This window comes from Ascaphus truei, chromosome 4, assembly GCF_040206685.1.
Source record: "Ascaphus truei isolate aAscTru1 chromosome 4, aAscTru1.hap1, whole genome shotgun sequence".
Taxonomy (NCBI): Eukaryota; Metazoa; Chordata; class Amphibia; order Anura; family Ascaphidae; genus Ascaphus; species Ascaphus truei.
In genome coordinates this window covers 409,828,438-409,849,042 of record NC_134486.1, presented here as the reverse complement: position 1 = coordinate 409,849,042, position 20,605 = coordinate 409,828,438, and the positions used below count along the sequence as shown (strand labels likewise).

General features: G+C 44.8%; 1 protein-coding gene across 3 annotated transcripts in view; it reads left to right on the top strand.

Annotated features, from left to right (window-relative positions):
* Window positions 1-20,605, top strand: part of SELENOI (selenoprotein I) — a 74,223-nt gene that overhangs the window by 15,377 nt on the left and 38,241 nt on the right. For all 3 annotated transcript variants that reach the window (XM_075598755.1, XM_075598754.1, XM_075598756.1), the window contains exons 2-9: window positions 9,438-9,506; window positions 10,969-11,077; window positions 12,270-12,344; window positions 13,205-13,467; window positions 14,844-14,952; window positions 15,900-15,948; window positions 16,992-17,172; window positions 18,722-18,907. In XM_075598755.1, coding sequence (XP_075454870.1) covers window positions 9,438-9,506; window positions 10,969-11,077; window positions 12,270-12,344; window positions 13,205-13,467; window positions 14,844-14,952; window positions 15,900-15,948; window positions 16,992-17,172; window positions 18,722-18,907 — 1,041 coding nt within the window. The remainder of the gene's footprint in view (window positions 1-9,437; window positions 9,507-10,968; window positions 11,078-12,269; window positions 12,345-13,204; window positions 13,468-14,843; window positions 14,953-15,899; window positions 15,949-16,991; window positions 17,173-18,721; window positions 18,908-20,605) is intronic.

Sequence of the window (20,605 nt, the reverse complement as noted above, 5' to 3'; positions counted from 1 at the left end):
TGAACCCCTGAGTCGGATCTTCACCGATCAATCGGCAATTTAGCTAATTACTTATTGTGTGGATTGTATTGCTGCACATATTAAAGGGGGGGGGGGGGGGAGGGGAAACCAGCAGCTTGGACTGCTGAGAATTCCCAGCTTTTTTGCATTTGATCTCCCCTCCCCCCACCCTCGTTCTCATCAGTCAGAGTGCATGATGAGTCCTAGTATTAATGTTTATCCATATGGCCTATTGCTCATATGTGGTTATTCTAGAATGACAGCATCTGTTCGTCAAGTGTTTTGTTTCAACACGTTCGTGGCTTTGCATGTGCACATTTGCCTTTAGATTCCTCTGCCAGTTGTACCAGCAGCGCAATGTGGGGGTCACCACTTGGCAGCAAAGAGGTTATAACAGTGGTTCCAATTATTTTTAAACTCCCCCAAAATCAATTGTTTAGGACTTGGGATCCCCCTTCTGTATTGAATGTGTAACAGTGTTTCCCCCCCTCTCAGGGAGATTCTTCCATTACACATTGCGGTGTGGTGCATACCTGCTGGCTCACAGTAGATCTGAGCTTCCTGCGTTGTAGGGGAGAACAGGACAGGCTTCTGGGGTAGTAACTGATTCTTTCTCACGGTGACGGCGCCTCCATCTCTTGCAGGCCTCAGGGATGTGGGGACAATTCCTGCCGGAGAACTTACTTCCCCTCCCCTTGATAGATTGTAGTCTCAGGCAGGAAGATATCTTTGAACAGGATCACTTTATTCATACACACTGCAGATGGTCAGCATACACAGCTCACACAGTGGTTACAGGTAGTTCTTGGGGCTTCACCTTCAGGATATACCCTGGACCTCCACTCCAGGCCAAGGGGCCCTGAAGCAGTCCTTGCTCTTCCCTTACTCCCTGGTGGAGTAAGCGGTATAGTCTCCCATCCACTCTGCTATGGGAGGGAATATAGCTTGGCAGAGCTCTGCACAACTGTTATGGGTAGACCAGCCTACCTGAAGCAGGAAGAGACACTGACTAAATTTAGCAGTGCAGCTCCTTAAGTACAATGGAAGCAGGAACCAGGTCTGAGTCCTGATTGGACACAAACAGGCCTAGTTGCACCGGCTCCCCTGTAACTCAAGAAGCTACTGTGAGTTGGAAAAACCCATGATAACTCCTGGCGCCTGTTCTTACCAGGGCTTACTGCCAGGAAGGGGCAGACTGGTAGCCTGGCTACAAATGCATTAAATAAGATGGCCAATATTTGTTTACTAGGCCCCTAAAAATCCACATTTAAGGATGGATTTTATTAAGTGACAGAATGCAGTTTTCTTGCATCGCTAAACAAAATATATTTCACTGTCTGCCCTACTGTTTTATCATCACCCTTAGTTACTCCCAGTGTATATCCCTAGTGTCAAAACCCTTTCCCTCCCTTTCCCCCCTCCCCCCGTTCCTGTGCTTGGTAAAACTAGTAGCGAATGTACCCTGGCAGGAGGTTTCTTTGTACAAATGCAGGTTTGGTAAATGATGATGGTGGTTGCTCCTGCATTTAATGGTACAGCGTTCTGATCACGTACAGATTTAAATCCTGTATAAGAATGTTTTATTGGGCGTGTCGGCTGGACCTGGACGCTCCCGCAATGTAGTATCACTTGGCATTGTATTGTTGCTATCACATAGACATAGAAGGATTGTGGTCATGGAAATAATTATTTTAAATGCAGTGTGGGAGATTAAGGGCCAAAACATCCATTTGGTATGGTTTTTGTGCAGCCTCACTTGGAAAATCTTTATTTGTTTTGCCAAATGTTTGTTCTGTGTGTAACACCCGTATCCTAGCCGGCTACCAGAGATAGGGTGCACAGCAATTTACCGTCAATTCACTCTCCCTGGCAGGGGTTAGACATGCCCATAATGTTGGCTCAGTGGGTTTACCTTTCTCTTCTCTCTGGGTCTTCTTCCATGTGGGCTCAGGCCAAGGCTGTTTGGAGTGAATGACAGAACAGGGTGCCAGGAACTTTTCAACAGAACTCTTTATTGGGTGCACCATATCTTTCCAGCATACATCAGGACAGGTCCCTATCTGGATCTCTCACTGCCCCCATATGGGTAGGACTGGACTGGACCCGGGATCTCTCTTCTTCCCCCCCCTCCATCCCCCCCTTGGGGAAACTCGGTCTTCAGGAGTCGGCACTCCCCCTAGATAGGGATGACTTCAACCTTACCCTCTAAGGCAGCAGTGCGCAAAGTGGGGGGCGGTGCGTGAGATTACCGGCGGGGGGCGCGGGGTTTACAGAGGCCCCGCGTGCTTCCCGAAGGCACTTAAATTAAGTGCCGGAGGAGCTGCAGGGCCTCTGTAAACCTTTTTACCTTGATTTAGCCGGCATCTGGAGACGCATCGCCATAGCAACGCAGCGTCAAATTACGCCGCTGGGTCATGTGACGTCACATTGCTATGGCAATGTGACGTCATGACTTACAGGCGCCGGGAATCAAGAGGAGGAGGAGGGAGGGGGGCGCGCGGAGAGGAAGACATCCGGCAGGGGGGCGCAGGGAAAAAGTTTGTGCCCCCCTGCTCTAAGGGGTAAGGGAGAACAGACTCAGGACAAGGCAGCACAAGTTCGCTAGCCATTGGCTAGCACTGGAACTCTCTTAATTTGGAGGACCCCACATCTTTATGTGGTAGGAGGAGCCAAGCTATTCTGCCCCAGAATCAACTGTAGCAAGGCCCTCATCCTGTTATGTGGTCCCAGCACCTTCCAGGCCCAGACATATGCCTGTAAGTTGTTACATTATTGAAACACGAGGGGATGTGATCTCGCCAGCTTATAATTTATTAACACTGGCACTGCCTAGAAATATAGCAAGGTGCTGCTACTTGTGTATAAATTGACATGATGTAATTGGGTGGTCCTATATCTGTCAAGGCACCAGTCGTTGAACAGCTGAAAATATCTGAACGGAACAGTCCTTGTTGGCTACGTCCTTTCTAAGGCTGGGGCCATGGTACCGCAGACCGTGCGGAGGCGTCCGCATGCTGAGTGAACAGACTCAATGTTCGGGTCCATGCGGCGTGCGCATGGAATGTGGGAGGGGGCGGTTCGAACTGATTTCTGGGCACGACATGGCTGTCACGTGAATGGTTCATCGAATGAAGGCGAACTAGCTCCCTGGCGCCCTTAGGCACGCCCCCACGGCCCATCCACCATGGCAAGCACCCGCTGTTTACCTCACAGCCCCCGCACGCCTCTGCGCGGGTGACAGCACCATGGCCCCAGCCTAAGAACATACAGTAGGTTTTTGAATCAAGTTTTCATTTTTAGCAGTGAACGAAAAGGTAAAAAACGCAAGTGCCACTTGTGAGCTTTTAGTAGCTACTATACCACACAATGCCTTACTAGGAAGGCAAGGAGTGAATTTCTTTCTACTGTAAGGTTACATTAGCTCAGTATAATGATGAAAAATACAAGGTTTGCTCCGCAAGCGTATACAGTAGGTTCCCTTCGTGTGTTTGTTCTAGATAAATCTAGATAATTTGTTTAGCTTCTGGATGACGATGTTAGTCTTAATATTGTTTGTCACTTAAAAATAAAAAAAAAGCAGGTTTTGAAGTCAATGCAACATTTTATCTTTCTGTCCCGTATGAGCCCCTAACAAGTGCAGTATAGTAAATATGGCCTGGTATTATGTTATGCTAAAAGTGGGGTGTTTGTTACAAGATCGACGTTTCTTCCCTAAACTGTGGACCTTTCTATGCGGTTTGGAGTAAACTTGCACAGTGTGAGGGGGGGGGGGGGAAAGTCCCCATTTTTGTTTCTTCGCTCGGCTTGCTGCCAGTAATCACTAGTGGTGCTACTTGGCAGCAAGCAGGGTGAAGAAACAAATACGAATCCAAACAGCATCGAAAGTTAGGGCCGAAACGTTGATCTTAACTTTTAATTGCGACTGAACCCATCGCCTTGAGCAGGCAGCCGCCAAAGAATTTTGCACCCAAATGCGGAGCCAGAATTGCTCTGCAAGAACCAGTGGCAAGTTAAACTTGCGACAGCATTCAAGTGAACGTCTCGTCTGTTCGTACAGGGCAAAGGTGTCAGTATTCTAAAAATTAAGTTCAACAAGTGTGATGTTACACAATGTAATGAAGCACCTTCTCTAAGAAAGGAGATTTCGAGTCTGCAATAATATTCAAAGTTCAATTATTTCAACTGCTATCATGTGATTGATTTCCGTCTCTCGCTTGCAGCTTCTAATTAGCAGTATTGTGGTTGTGTTAATACTTGGAATACAAGGAAGATTGTGTTCTAAAGTAACTTGGACCTTCGAGCTGTAATCCCACAAAACTGGGGAACACCAATCTTTTGTAAAGAATTGAAGTCTCTAAACAAATCTAACCATGCTAGTGGCAAAGATGTCTGCGTTTATTTCACAGCTTTTACACTATCACACAAAAAGGGAGCAGCCAGAGAAAATCAACCCTTTCTCAAAGCGGCAAAACATTACATCTCCTACATGTGTATTCTTGTAAATACATCAGTTCTGTAGTATTGGTAGAACTAGCTGCATTTATAAACTCAATGCCGTTTTTAGAGTTTTAATATACAGAACATCCTTTGGTAGCTATAGCAGCTTTTAGCAAACCTCCCCAGCAGTGGAAGATTTTGGGCAGCAAAGGATCACAAACAGGACCGTTGCAGTGTTCCCAGCAGGAGACTGGCTGAGCTGCAAATGACTTTTCTATAAAAGTCATCAAAAGCTGCATATATTAAAAGCCGTTCTAAATACCCAATCGGGTATTCAGTATTCTGGGAAGATTTGCAGCCATTCCAAAAATCATCATTCACTTCTTGCAGACCACGTAGGTACCGGTGCTAAACACCAACCAAAGCATTACTGTTGACTGCAGTACACTTGCGTTTAAGTAAAGGCCTGGCATTTCCAGGCATTTGTGCCTGCACTATGCACCCCAGTGTGAGATCTTGGTGAGCTGTTTTGCAGTATCAGGGGTCAAAGTGCGACAGCTCAGATGGGCTTCGATATCTACATGAGCCACTTGAAAATGTGCGTACAGCTCAACAGTGAGTGTGTATGTTGATACCACCCTCCATGTGAAGGGGAGGTCTTGGAACCTGTAACCTGCGCTTCATTAAAAAGCAGGTAATGTTAGTCGTACAAATCAAACTACATACACACGATCTGATGTGCTAATGTTTCTCATCCACGATAATGAGAAGTTCACCTTGTTCTTGAGTTCATGTTACGGCTTCAGCTGCCAACACTGCCGTAGTTTGTGCGGGCTGGATTTTGATCCTTTGCTTAAACATTGTGACACGTTGCGATATTGTCACTGATCACTCCATACTCTCCCCCTTTTCCAGCACTGTGAGCAATGGAAACTTTTTAGCAAATGAGTGGCATGCTCCCTTACAGTTTACATTCTGTGTGGTATAATACAGCAATCTCCAATACCTCCCTTTTTAAAAAGTCTTTATTATAATTGTCAATGCATTACTACTTTATAAACGGATGGGTTGTGATGAAATATCTAGCAGTCAGACCTATGGCAGTTGGTGGCCCCAACAGTCAATTTTCACTGACCCACTGGTCAGCTGCTCAGTTTCCTCAGCGTATTGTACTGTGTGTATAATGTACCTGCGTTTCTCCATACCCTACCAGCTACCCCAGAGTTTAGTCCCTGTGCTTTTTAGCCTTCAGGAAATACGTTTTCACTATAGTGATGCATTGGAAGACGGAGGAATATTTAGGATTGGCATTAGAGGTCAGCAGATTAAATTAATACTTTAAAACCCCTTTGCTCCCAGAGACGTTCTGTGCCGAGTTAACCACGTAAAGGATCAGCTGAAGCAATGCGTTACTGGCTCCTCTGGCATTAGAGGTTGAGTATCGTGCTAGAACCATCGCTCTGGTTCTGTTCTGTAGATATGCCCAAGGATATATCCCTCTATACTGAGGCAACTTTTTTCAGAGGAGCCATTTTATTTCAGTCTCATGTTGCCGCGTGCGTGCGTGCGTGCGTGTGTGTGTGTGTGTGTTTCACATGCAGGGAATACTTGTGTTTACCTGTCTCTTGCAATCCAGACTAGTGTTGGAAATACTTTAAGGTATTTTATCTCAAGTCCTCCATAGCAGTCAAACTTTAGTTATTTTTTTTTTTTATTCAAGAAATGTGTTTTCATAGATTACTTTTTAGCATTCTGTATTACACATCGCACCATGTCCAGCTCCTGCTAATTGGATATAACCTAATAATAAGGGCATATTCTTAGCAGAGTGTGCAGCCCACACAAAAGGAACACTATTATACCTAATATTCCTTCTGAACACGTACATTAGTGAGCCCATGAAGCTCGTTACCTCTGTGTCACGCCACAAATACTGTGAAAAGGTAATGTCAGATTTTAGTGGGTGTTGATTACCTTACCTCGATTTTTCTAAAAAGGCATAAAACAATGTCGTGCCGTCAATAATCTATAAATACTGTGACTACTACAGGCTTTCACAAAGCAATATTTGTTGCAAGATCTGCAATGTGTTTAGACCCATAAAACACAAGGACTGCCAATAATGGGTCAGCCCAAATGGTCAATGAAGCCCAGTGTCCTGTCTCTAGTAATGGTACAGTTATTGTGCTGGAGGATTGTGGGATCACGGTCTACAGATCTAACCCTCGTTTAAAGCTATTCATGCAATGTGCTATTCCAGCCCTCAGTGGCAGGGTACCCGAGGCTGACTGTGTGAGTGAGAGATTGTTTCCGTGTATTTGTGAATAACCTTTTTCTTTTCTCTACACCATTTAAAATTGTATGACAAAAGTGCTATTGGATCTATACTATCATCATATCATGTCTCTCCTTAGTCATCCTTTTTTCCAAGCTAAAGTGACCTAATCTTTTTATCTTTTCCCCTTAGGCTGCTCACCTTCTATCCACAGCCCCCCTCTCCTCCCCATCCCAGCTCTTCTGTCCTAGCTCTGTTTTAGCAATGGCTGAAGCTCATTTTATTCACGTACTTTTTTTTTTTTTTTATCTCTTAGAATAGGCCGTTTAGAAACGGACGCAATGTGCCTGTTATCATTTTCTGCTGGCACATGGATTACATGTGGACATATGGTTTTGATGCATAAATTGCATTGCCTCAATCAAGCTGCTTGGTTTCTAAGCGATGCTGCCTTATAAAACATCAAATGTTTTTGTTTTTTTTAATGTTGAGGAGTTCTTTATTTGCACTATTTTTAATATCCGCGCTGTGCCAGCATTTTCAGGAACGGAAGATGGCCACAGACTGATTCCTTGCTATCCAATCAGAATCTGCCACCCCACTCCGATCACACACAGACAATCTTAGAAAAAGGGCAAACATCGTCTCCTTTAAATAATGACTTTTCTTCAGGGAATAGGAGGCTCCCTGTCGCCCAAATAAAGGTGGGCGAGGGGTCACCGGTGACACTGTGACCACTTTACTGCCGCAATGCCCATCTGGTTTCCTCGGTCGGTACATTTCTCTTGCTCGGATTTAAAGCGGCTATCCCAGTCAGCTGCAAGAAAAGCGTTTTCTTTGTACCCCACTTCTCAATGCAATCTGCTTCCCGAGAGAGATTCAAGTCCTTATTAAAGGAATACTTATTGGCGTGTGTAAAAAGTCTGGTTTAAAGATTAAGGGGAAGGCCCCCTGGAGAAAATGACGTTTGTTTGTTCAGTCTCTCAGATGTAGTGTTCAATCTCCCCGCGTACACACGTTTAGTGTAATCACGAGGTTAGGTAAAGATTGTATAAACACTCCAAAGCCCTCGGTTACGATGGATATTCAGTTTAATGTGTTTTAATTTGTCTAAAACTGTCGGCATTCACTTAGTTGAGCTTATTGAACAGGTGTTCTTTACCCGTTGTCTGTGGAGTAGGACCGGGAATGGTCAGTAGAAAAACAAAACACGTTTAGAACTGCCTAAGGCTGCAGACATGGCACAAACAAATGTATTACCTTTACCAGTCCGGCCATACTGCGCGCAATGCAGCAAGCGTGACTGGATTTGGAGGAGACAAATGAATTAGATTTTTCGCGTGACGGCCGCATCACCTTGCCGTTTGAGCCAATCAGGGCGAACCAGTCTGGTGATGTCACGGCCACGCTTCTCAATCGCATGCGCAATGGGGTCCACAGATCGCTGAGGCGACAATCTTGCGCTTTCGCACGCACGCCTACTTGTGCTCTGTCGTGCGCCCACTATTGCCGCAGTCTTAAACAGAACCAGAAAAATTACAAAAAATGAACTCCAACGATATTTGTGGGGGTCTGTAGATAAATACTTGAGGATCTAGGGGTCTGTAGGTTCAGAGGGTAAGAACCACTGTTATAAACATGTCTCTACTATTGGTTCCCATTGTTCCTGGGGACGGGGGCGCCACCTCCATACTGTCTGTTAGAAATCACAGCTTTTGTATTCAATTCATTAACAGACTGTGTATAAAAACAAGGTAATGATTGGCCCAGAGGCCAAAGGCCTGCTATATGCTATGATTAAATGTATTGTATATCAGGTTATCCTAAACCTTTAGCACTTTCTCTAATTATCTTTATCTGTCCAGAATAATCCTTTGCACACATACGTAATCGCCAAGTGGCTGCTCACCTGGCAAACAGACCATTATTCTCACCAATTGGATTATAGAAGGGATTTTTTAAACTACAATTCCAATGAATCGCTTTAAAATATAATTTCCTATACATGGGATTTTTTCCCCCAATAGTTGTGCAAAGTAATATTTTGGAGACATATCGTTGATGATGTATTAACCCCTTCAGCGCCCTGGTGACATGCGGTGTACGTCCAGAAGTGCCACCCCACGCGTCCTTATTCTGTACACCGCGCGTCATTGCCCGTTGCTAGTTTTTATATACGGTTTTTTTTGTCCGTCATCGGCGCTTGATCATCTACTATACATCAGGGGCCGGGGCGGAAAGTGGAAACCATCCCATTTGGGAACAGTGAAAATATAATGTTCCCGAAACATAAAAATGTAATCGTTTCGTATCCATCAGGACGTTGTGAACTGGATAAGAGGGAGAGCCGTGGGGATGGGCTTTGGGTTAGACTGTGTGTGTGTGTGTGTTACACGGAGGACCCTATTAAATATGCTGTGATCTTGGGAGGATTCAATATCCATTCAAATGAATGGAGCTTAATTATTCCAGAGCAAGGGGAATACAGCGTTGCAACGTGTCTCCCTTTTTGTGGGCCCCCCTGCCCTTTAGATATGGACTCCGCAGTGAGAGCTTCATTTAGAACGAGGTTAAACCAGGGGCTATCACCTGTAAATTGTATTGTATACAGAGCTGCATGGTTCTTGAAACCAGAATGGAGACTTTGTGACCAGGGAATAGATTCCGGTTATGCCCTCTATTTAAGACGAGTACTATAGATTTACCTGTACTTATTCTCTTCCAGTATAGCGCGGTGGACACGAATCCCCTCTCCCTGTATGTGATGCACCCCTTCTGGAATTCTATAGTAAATGTAGGTATATCTTTGCTCCGTTTCAGTGTGTGCTTCCCTGACACGTATCCTGTGCATCTAGAACTATTATTACTGTGCTAGGGTATATATCTCTCTATCTCTCTTTCTCTCTATCCCTCTACCTCTCTATTCCTCTACCTCCCTATCCCTCTACCTCTCTATCCCTCTACCTCTCTATCCCTCTACCTCTCTATACCTCTACCTCTCTATACCTCTACCTCTCTATACCTCTACCTCTCCATCCCTCTACCTCTACCTCTCTCTACCTCTCCATCCCTCTACCTCTCCATCCCTCTACCTCTCCATCCCTCTACCTCTCCATCCCTCTACCTCTCCATCCCTCTACCTCTCCATCCCTCTACCTCTCCATCCCTCTACCTCTCCATCCCTCTACCTCTCCATCCCTCTACCTCTCCATCCCTCTACTTCTCCATCCCTCTACCTCTCCATCCCTCTACCTCTCCATCCCTCTACCTCTCCATCCCTCTACCTCTCCATCCCTCTACCTCTCCATCCCTCTACCTCTCCATCCCTCTACCTCTCCATCCCTCTACCTCTCCATCCCTCTACCTCTCCATCCCTCTACCTCTCCATCCCTCTACCTCTCCATCCCTCTACCCCTCCATCCCTCTACCCCTCCATCCCTCTACCCCTCCACCCCTCCATCCCTCTACCCCTCTATCCCTCCCTCTCTCCCTCCCTCTATCCCTCTATCTCTATCCCTCTATCTCTATCCCTCTATCTCTATCCCTCTACCTATCTATCCCTCCACCTCTCTATCCCTCTACCTCTCTATCCCTCTACCTCTCTATCCCTCTACCTCTCTATCCCTCTACCTCTCTATCCCTCTACCTCTATCCCTCTCTCCCTCTATCCCTCTCTCCCTCTATACCTCTCTCCCTCTATACCTCTCTCCCTCTATACCTCTCTCCCTCTACACCTCTCTCCCTCTACACCTCTCTCCCTCTACACCTCTCTCCCTCTACACCTCTCTCCCTCTACACCTCTCTCCCTCTACACCTCTCTCCCTCTACACCTCTCTCCCTCTACACCTCTCTCCCTCTACACCTCTCTCCCTCTACACCTCTCTCCCTCTACACCTCTCTCCCTCTACACCTCTCTCCCTCTACACCTCTCTCCCTCTACACCTCTCTCCCTCTACACCTCTCTCCCTCTACACCTCTACCTCTACATTCTTTGACATTGAATTACCTTTTTTGTGATTTAAATTAAGACATGCAGTAAATTAAAATGAAGTCTAGAAGATTAAAACAGCTTCCAACATTTATATTTTGTTTTCTCAAATAAAGCCCCATGTAACGTCAGTGGAAACACAGGGTTAAAGCTGCTGATATAGTTCTCTTGTTAGCTGCTCAGCCATTACTTAATGATATCAGACAACCTAATAATGACTGGCTGCGTATGAATGTAAAGATTTACATCTTGTGATTCTGTTGGACAGGTGTTTCCGAGATGGCTGGCTCCAAACCTCATTACCTTTAGCGGGTTTTTGCTTCTGGTTTTCAATTTCTTCATGATGGCTTTTTTTGACCCTGACTTTTATGCTTCAGGTAATCCTTATTCATATACAACAATGCTTTTATTCCCTTGAATTTCTCCTTGGAAATCGTGCGCAACACATTTGGGTGGTTTGTTGGGTTTTTTTGTTTGTTTTTAAGACCTCTCCGTACCAAGTATTGTATTTGCTAACTTCATCATCTTTATGCAGTTTTTTTTTTTTAAACTGTCTTTATATAGATATATATCTCATATCAATTGTGACAAGACCTCAAAGAAAAGTTGCTGTGCAGATTATAAAAAGAAAATCTTTTTAAAGGAAACCTAAAGATACTCTCACCAGATCCTAAAAATAAATGGTATATGTCAGGGCCCCAATCAGGATCCAACACGACACAAAATAAAATAGAATTATTCCGCACACAAATACTGGAGTCCTTTGTTTATTAAAACGGGCAGGAAAGTCCCTGGGTTTCAATAAATACCGGACGCATTTTCTTCTAATCTTTTGATGTTTTTTGACGTACTTGTTGGTGTTCCCCGGGGCTGCTAATCATAGAGTAGTGGTGAGGACACCTGGAGGCGGGCGCCCTGACGCTGCAGGGCCTTCCCACCATTACTAAAGCAGTGAGCTGCGGAAGCCCTGCAAAGCGACAGGCGGGAGGCGGAAAGCCAAAAATAGGATCTGCCCGCATCCATATAATCACTAGGGGGTTCCTACTTTAAGGAGCCCTTCTTTTTTAATACCATAAAGTGCAGGTGACACCTTTTTTTATTGACTAACATGTGAGATTTAAAAGAATCCTATATATGTATAATTCACCTGTGTCCTCCCGCCGGTGGCACTTTCCATCTCCTCCAGTCTCTCTCTGTCCCGTCATGTTCTACTTCAATAGAAAGTGCAAGTACTTTCCAGACCAAAATAGTCTCCGCACTCCCATCCACGTGCTGCGTTTTCTCTATTGCCGTCCTCCAGAAGGCTTATCAATTATTTCATACTTGGTACACATTCCATATTAACGTGGTATCGCTTGCGTTACACCCTGCACACGCGCGGTCACTGCGTGTGTAAAAGTACTCTGACAGATGTTTTAGTTGGTGAATGTAGAGTCTCTGCTGTATAAATAGTTAAGTGGTACGTGTGGGGGACCGAGGCATTGAGGTGGTTTGTGTCCCTTACCTGTATGTTAACGGGATTGCCCGTATGGGCTGCTGTTCATGTTTGTTTTTCTGCTTGTCATGCAGCACCAGGCAATGCGCATGTCCCTAGCTGGGTATGGATCGTCGCTGGCATACTTAACTTCACAGCCTACACTTTGGGTAAGTCGTGGGAAGGTTAGTGATGAATGTTAGAACCATTTTGAAGCGGTACGGTGTGTTCTGGGCCGGGGGGGTGGTGCCCAACTCCAGTCCTCAAGATCCCCACCAACAGGTCAGGTTTTCAGGATAGCCCAGCTTCAGCACATGTGACTGTCGAAAACTGAGCCACTGATTAACTCACCAGTGCTGAAACTGGGTGGTGAGGGGGGTGGTTGTCTTGGAGACTGGACTTGACCACCACTGTTCTGGGGGTAATGGGGTTGATCTCTAATACACCCGTGTTTGGTTTATAACAACCTCTTCTTACACGCGCGACGTGTTATGATGCACAAAGTGCTCAAAGCTACAAACTGGATGGTATTATTTTTAAGCATTCATAGGGAGCCAAGCCCTTCAGTGCTAATCTGCAATAGATCCCTGGTACTGCTGCTATTCTTGTTTTCTCCCAAGAAGATAGCAGCAGGATTGCCTGCAACATCATTCCTGGTGGGCAATTCGATTAACAAGAGCATTACGATGACACATGACGACGTAGTTGCGGTTTGGCTGGGTTAACGCCATTAGCCACACAGGGATCTCGGGAGATTCTTACCCTTCAGGAGGCACACAGTCTGGGTGGGGGGTACGGGGGGGGGGGCGGCGTCAGGGGCTAGCCCATCAAGGACAAATGCTTCTCCCTTTCGGTATAGCTACATCTAATCTCTTATGTTTGGGTTCTCCTGCTTCTATGTGGGTGGCATTGCTGCTTTCATTTCCCTGCCCCTGTGAGCAGGCTGCCATGCAGAGCTGTATTAATGTGAAGTTTTCTGGTTAGAGATATAGTGATTTATATATTAAAAACAGGGCGTGGTTACTTTCAGATGGAGTCGATGGTAAACAAGCTCGTAGAACGAACTCCAGCACTCCGCTGGGTGAGCTGTTTGACCACGGACTGGACAGCTGGGCCTGCATATACTTTGTGGTGACGGTGTACTCCATCTTTGGCCGCGGGGAGACGGGAGTCAGTGTCCTGGTGCTTTACCTCCTACTATGGGTGGTGCTCTTCTCCTTCATCCTCTCCCACTGGGAGAAATATAACACCGGGATACTCTTCCTCCCATGGGGATACGACATAAGCCAGGTGGTAAGTCGCGCTTCTCCCTTTTAATGCTGGAGTAAATATGAAACTTAGACTGAAATCCTATTTTATTTCCGGCTATTTGTTATAGGGGCCGTCCCACTTAGCAACATACTGCAAGATCATTTCACATGTATGTGATTTATAAAGGCCGTTTGTAAAGCAGATCTGGGCACTGGCTACTTGGGGTTGCACTTAAGTGTCGTGCTTAGAATCTTGGATCATGAGTAGCCTGGAACCTCAGTCGGACCATGTCCTGCAGATAATCAGCGCATTCATATGCACAAGGCTAGAAAAATGTCACGTGGTGAAGAAAAGGCCGCGCCCGCTGCAGAACGCCTTTCGGAAGCAGAGCTGTCAATAACTGCGCTGCTTCTCAAAGTTCCACCCCACAATGCTATGTATAGTGTAAAGCATTAAGGGAAGCAGAGCAGTGATTGACAGCTCTGCTTCCGAAGACGTTCTGTAGTGGGTCCATCACTTCCTCATGTCCGCATTGAATTTTTCCAGCCATGCATGTACGAGTGCATTCATGCGTGCAGATATAGCAGACGTTATTTCTCCTACGTTGCAGGGGTGGCCTGACTGAGCAGGGTTACCCTTGAAGTCTAACCTGTTGGTGGCCCGTGAGGACTGGAGGTTGTCACACCTATACTAGAGGGAGCAACAGATATTCAAATTGCATTAGCAGTCCATGAAAGGGGCGGGACCAACATGGAAAATGGGTGGGGCTAATGCGCCAGCAGGTACAATAATACCTGATCTGTATTTACTTATCTATTGTGGTTTTTGTAATTCATTTTTAAATTTTATCTGGCTTGTTTGCTTGGGGAGGGTTGATGGCCATTGTTTTGTAGCAGATGTGCTACTTAAAGCAGAATGATGTGTTGTGATATACACATGGTTTCTGGAAACCCCTCTAGCCAAGATTCAAGCAACGTTTTCCATAGAGTGGCTTTCAGCTAAGGCGGCACTTATAGTGCCGGCGACAGCGACGCGGCGTCACGTCAAAACATGCATTGCCGCCGTCGCGTGCGTTTATAGTAAGCGCGACAGACCGACGGCTTGGTTGCGATCGCTGGAAGTCATCCCCATTTTTTTTTTTTTTTTTTCCCCCAGCGACCGCAGCCTGCACCGCCGGCACTATAAGCATAGCGTAAAGCTTCAGTTCTCAGCTGTGGCTTATACCAACCTTTCCTACACAGCCAGGAGATTCATTGCTTGTGTTTTTTGGAGTGGGGTTTTTTTGTGCAATACCATACAAAATGTTCTCCATGCCTGTTACTGCCCTTATTTACACTTCCTGATCAGATTGGTTGTGTCCTAATTTGTGAATAATGAAACCATTCCTATAATTATTTCCGTTATAATTTTTTTTGCAGACCATTTCAATAGTTTATCTGGTGACTGCAGCAGTAGGAGTTGAGGCCTGGTACAAACCTCTTGTATTTAACATCTTATATCGAGACTTCTTCACTACGATGATTGTTGGTAAGAAACTTTTTATGAAGACTGTAGCTATCCACCAATGGTTAAATCCAGTGATTCTATTTCCGGATACCCAGTATTACTGTCGACCTTTTACACTGGAAGCATGTGCCAAGTGTTGGGCATCCATATAATTTAATGTATCTCGGCACTTTAAAAAAGAGAATACTGTGAGTTATAGTACAATAAGTGCAACAAATAAGATCAGACAATAGAAAAGGAAATCCCTTCCCTGGAGAGCTTACAATCTAGGTAGTATGTTGTGAGATTTATAGGCGGCAGGTGAGGGAATAAGTGCAGTAGACGGCAGCTCTTGGCCACAATGGTTGGTAGGAGCTACTGTGGGTGTGGAATATTAAAGCAGCAAAACCCCCTCTCCCCCACCTCCCCATAAGCCACATGAAGAACCGGTATGTTAGCACGTTGCCTCCTGAGGCTAGGGTGGGAGGTAGGTTGGGGAGGCCCTATCGCACGGTTTGGAAGTATTCTGTATGAGAACTTGCACAATGCTCTGAAAATAAAGCAGCAAGTGGTTATTTTCTCTACCTAGTAAACGGAGCAGACATTATTGAATTCTATTGCATTTTACTGCCATTTTTTTGCCCTTTACTAAGTCCTAAAATAATTGTGGTTTTTGTATCTTGATTTCAATTTGTGTAGTAACCATGTTTTCAGTACACAAGAAGAAAGCAGAGTTTTCAAAAGCGCTACACTAATTGAATTGAGTTTGGTCCCATCGATGGTATCAAAATGTACCATTTCTAATGGTTACGATTATATGTGGAAAAATATTCTCCACACAAGGTGTAAAAGTGGTCTCCTAATATAATAAAATATAATCTAATATACGTTGCATTGCACGTCACACCACACACATTGAAAGACAAATCTTGTCCAAAGCCTCTTATTACAGAAATGTAACTTTTCTTTTTGTTTTTTTCCTTTCCTAGGATGTGCGTTGTCTGTGACTCTTCCTATGAGCTTGTATAATGTGTTCAAGTAAGTTTCCTTAATGCACAGTGACATGATTGAATTATTTAACAAAGGATGGCTGCTCTTTTCCCAATACTGTTAGAACATAAAATGTTTCTGTAACACTTTTGCTCCTGGAGGAAATTAAGTTCGAAGTACTGCAAAAAAATCTGTTTTTAAGTTTGGAAAGAAAATTCTTCGTCTAGTGCAGTTGCTAAAAGTATGCACTAAATATTACAATACAATAATCCATTCATCAAGATGCTTATTAAATGGAATAGACAGTACATGAGGTGGCTAAATGGTGTAGTAGCATTAAAGTGCTTTTCTCTGCGTCCCTTTAATGCTTTCAGCTTCCCTTCGTGTAAGCTATTAAGCAGTGCTGGAAATGTATGATATTACAGTAATTATTCATCTGGAAGATTTATCTCCCCTAAGACGGTGATTACTGGATGTTTTTCTTCATACCAATGTCATTATAGAGTCTCCTAACGTCCCGTGAAGTTTTAGTCCCATCTATAACATGGTTTCCAATATGCCTGGTATGCTCGTCTAAGGCCGCGCTGATAGCGACAGCGACGACGCGTCAAAACAAATGCATTGAATCTGTCGCTTGCGCTTATAGTAGGAGCGATGGGACGGCTTGGTCGCGATCACTGGAAGTCGATTCAATTTGATTTTTTTTTTTCTTCAGCAACCGCAGCGTGCCGTCGCCGGCACTATAAGCATGGCCGAAGGCTGCGTCTATGCTTGACGCGGTGCAAACAAACGTCCGTGCCTTAATGAGGCTGGTCATGGAACGCGCGGGGGTGATGGCACGGCCATTTTTTTCACACGTCAAAATTTGATTTTGTTGCTCGACGGCCGGGGTCACGAGTGGTTCCGCCAATAAGGGCAACCCGGCTCCACGCCTCCGTCAAGCCACGCCACAAATCGCCACTACTAAAGGCGCGCGGGACGCCACATGCGCTTTGAATGGCCTCGGCCCAACGTTGATTTAGTTAAAGAATGCAATGCTCGCACGTCACAAACTGTACACGCTAACACTAATCTTGTTTTGCATTTTTAAGAGCATATCGTAATAACACCTTGAAGCACACGTCATTCTATGAGTCCATGCTCCCGCTGATCTCCCCAGTGCTGCTCTTCACATTTTCTACTATTTGGATCTCTGCGTCTCCTTTAGGGATCCTGGAAGCCCACCCCAGGCTCTTCTACTTCATGATGGGAACCACCTTTGCTAATATTACGGTAGGATGCTGGCCATTTTCATTGGATTTTAAATTTTTCCAGGCATATGGGCATTGGAGATTTGAAACACTAGCATCCCACCATTATTCTTCTATTTTGCGCGTTAATAAAGTGATCTATCCCACAACTATATTATCTTTCAGAAAGGGCGTTAATAAAGTGATCTATCCCCGCAAATATATTATCTCTCAGAAAAGGCGTTAATAAAGTGATCTATCCCACAACTATGTTATCTTTCAGAAAGGGCGTTAATAAAGTGATCTATCCCCGCAAATATATTATCTTTCAGAAAGGGCGTAAATAAAGTGATCTATCCCCGCAAATATATTATCTTTCAGAAAGGGCGTAAATAAAGTGATCTATCCCCGCAAATATATTATCTCTCAGAAAGGGCGTTAATAAAGTGATCTATCCCCGCAAATATATTATCTTTCAGAAAGGGCGTTAATAAAGTGATCTATCCCCGCAAATATATTATCTCTCAGAAAGGGCGTTAATAAAGTGATCTATCCCCGCAAATATATTATCTCTCAGAAAGGGCGTTAATAAAGTGATCTATCCCCGCAAATATATTATCTTTCAGACAGGGCGTTAATAAAGTGATCTATCCCCGCAAATATATTATCTTTCAGAAAGGGCGTTAATAAAGTGATCTATCCCCGCAAATATATTATCTCTCAGAAAGGGCGTTAATAAAGTGATCTATCCCCGCAAATATATTATCTTTCAGAAAGGGCGTTAATAAAGTGATCTATCCCCGCAAATATATTATCTCTCAGAAAGGGCGTTAATAAAGTGATCTATCCCCGCAAATATATTATCTCTCAGACAGGGCGTTAATAAAGTGATCTATCCCCGCAAATATATTATCTCTCAGAAAGGGCGTTAATAAAGTGTTCTATCCCCGCAAATATATTATCTCTCAGAAAGGGCGTTAATAAAGTGATCTATCCCCGCAAATATATTAATCTTTCAGAAAGGGCGTTAATAAAGTGATCTATCCCCGCAAATATATTATCTCTCAGAAAGGGCGTTAATAAAGTGATCTATCCCCGCAAATATATTATCTCTCAGAAAGGGCGTTCATTTAGATGCCGTCATCAGAAATCTGTTCCTAAAGCTGCCATTGCACCCAATGTAATGTTCTTTTCTTATGTTACCGTATCTCTTGGGGCCCCCTCCTGTATCTGGTCTTCAGTGGTCTAGCCTCGGGGGATCACCAGTCCCTGACATTTGGCACAGTATCTGCTGATTAAATAAAAAAATGTTAAATGGCTGCTTAGCTGACCCTCCACCTTAATGGCCGCCGCTGGCATCTCGGGGTGCCGCTGCTTTATGTACAAACGTGCAATTGCACTTCAAAAACAAAAAAATTAGTATTCATTTTATACTCCTTACTATTTCTGCAGCACACATATTGCTTATTTGTTCCTAAAATACCCCAGAGAGCTGTGTGTGATATAAAGTAGATCTTGTGAAACTCTGGCATGTGCTACTTTGTGATGGTAAATTGTGGCTCCCGATTAAATGCATCTTTCTGCCATTACAGTGTCAGCTGATCGTGTGTCAAATGAGTAACACCAGGTGCCAGCCCCTGAGTTGGCTGATTCTACCGCTGGCTCTGGTAGTGGTCATCGTGGTCTCAGGATTTGCCCCGAAAGAGAGTGAAGCTCTCTTGCTGTCCTTGCTGACAGCGCTTGTAACCATTGCACATATTCATTATGGAGTACAAGTGGTAAGTGGTCGTATATACCTGGAATTATTCATTCAGGCATCTGTCCTTCAAGTAATCTGGTCTCTTTTTCAAGGACGGGTGAGGACATTCACACATGGGCAGACTATTCCAAGTACAGCTCAACCTCGTTATAGCGCGATCCGCTACAACGCGGATACGCTTATAACTCGGTCTGAGTGTGGCTCCCGAACATCTCCTACCTTTTCTTTCCCCCGGCCGGCACCACCATGCAAGCGGATTTTTTTTTTTTTTCCCCCAGTGCAATGCTTTATTGCTAACGGACACACATACACACATACACACACACACACACACACATATCCACACACACACACACATATCCACACACATATCCACACACATATCCACACACACATATACACACACACATATACACACACACATCCACACACATATCCACACACACACACACACATATCCACACACACACACACACACACATATCCACACACACACACACACATACAGTGGCGACCAACTTTATTCTAACTCGGCTAGCTCCGCGAATTTCAGATTATCCCGGTTATCTGCGGTTTTGTGTCGTTTTCGCCCGGAGTGTATTGCGTTATTTTCGCGGCTGTGATTTAAGCATTTTATTCACGCTGGCTGCAATACTGCAATGCCGTGTAAAAACGCATGGGGGCGTTTGCGAGCTGTTGTCTTTGAAGCCGAGAAATTCATGAATTGTAATGCAGTATATACTGTATAACAACCCCTATAACCCCTAACATACACATACAGTACTATATATGCACATCAATGATACTATAGGCTGTCCCCTGGCGAGATGTGTTTGCAGCAGAGAGAGAACCACTGCATTTAAAGGTCCCGATCACGTGACCGCGGCATGTAAACAAAGCAGAGGGATACCGGCACCCCATAAAGGGGCCTGTATCTCGGGAAGCAGGAGGTCCCCGGACCTAAAACCACAGCGGTTCAGCTCCGGAGACCCCCTGCACATCTACAGTATGAATAAAACACATATATAAATACTCATTCCTTACCTTTGCGGCTATGTGCTATGGTAACGAAGCAGCATGACTGTATTTTTAATAATATTGTACAGTGAGCAGGGGGTTCCCTGAGCCACAAATCAAAGCTCAGGGGACCCCCTGCTCCTGCACAATATTATTAAAAATACAGAAATGCTGCTTCATTACCATAGCTGATAGCCGCTAAGGCAATGAAGGGGTTAACCCACCGTGCCCGCTTTATTGTGGGTAGCGGGGGTGGGTGAAGGGGGTATTTGGCCCTTGGTGTGAGTTTAGGACTTGCGGGGGGGTTGCGGGTGCACTTACCCCCTTCACGGCCGTAGCAGTTAATACCGCTACGGTCATGAAGGGGTTAACCCCTCCCGCTACCCCCCTGTAAGCCCTAAACAACCATCGTTGAACTAATACCCCCTTCACCCACCCCCGCTACCCACAATAAAAAAAAATTCACACACAGCAGCCGTCCAAAAAATTCAATAAATAAATCTAAATAAATAAATAAATACATGAATATAAATAAATACATTTAAAATACATTTTTATTCATTGTGTAGATGTGCAGGGGGTCTCCGGAGCTGAACCGCGTTGGTTTCAGGTCCGGGGACCCCCTGCTCCCCGAGATACAGGCCCCTTTTTGAGGTGCCGGTATCCCTCTGCATTTAAAGGTCCCGATCACGTGACTGCG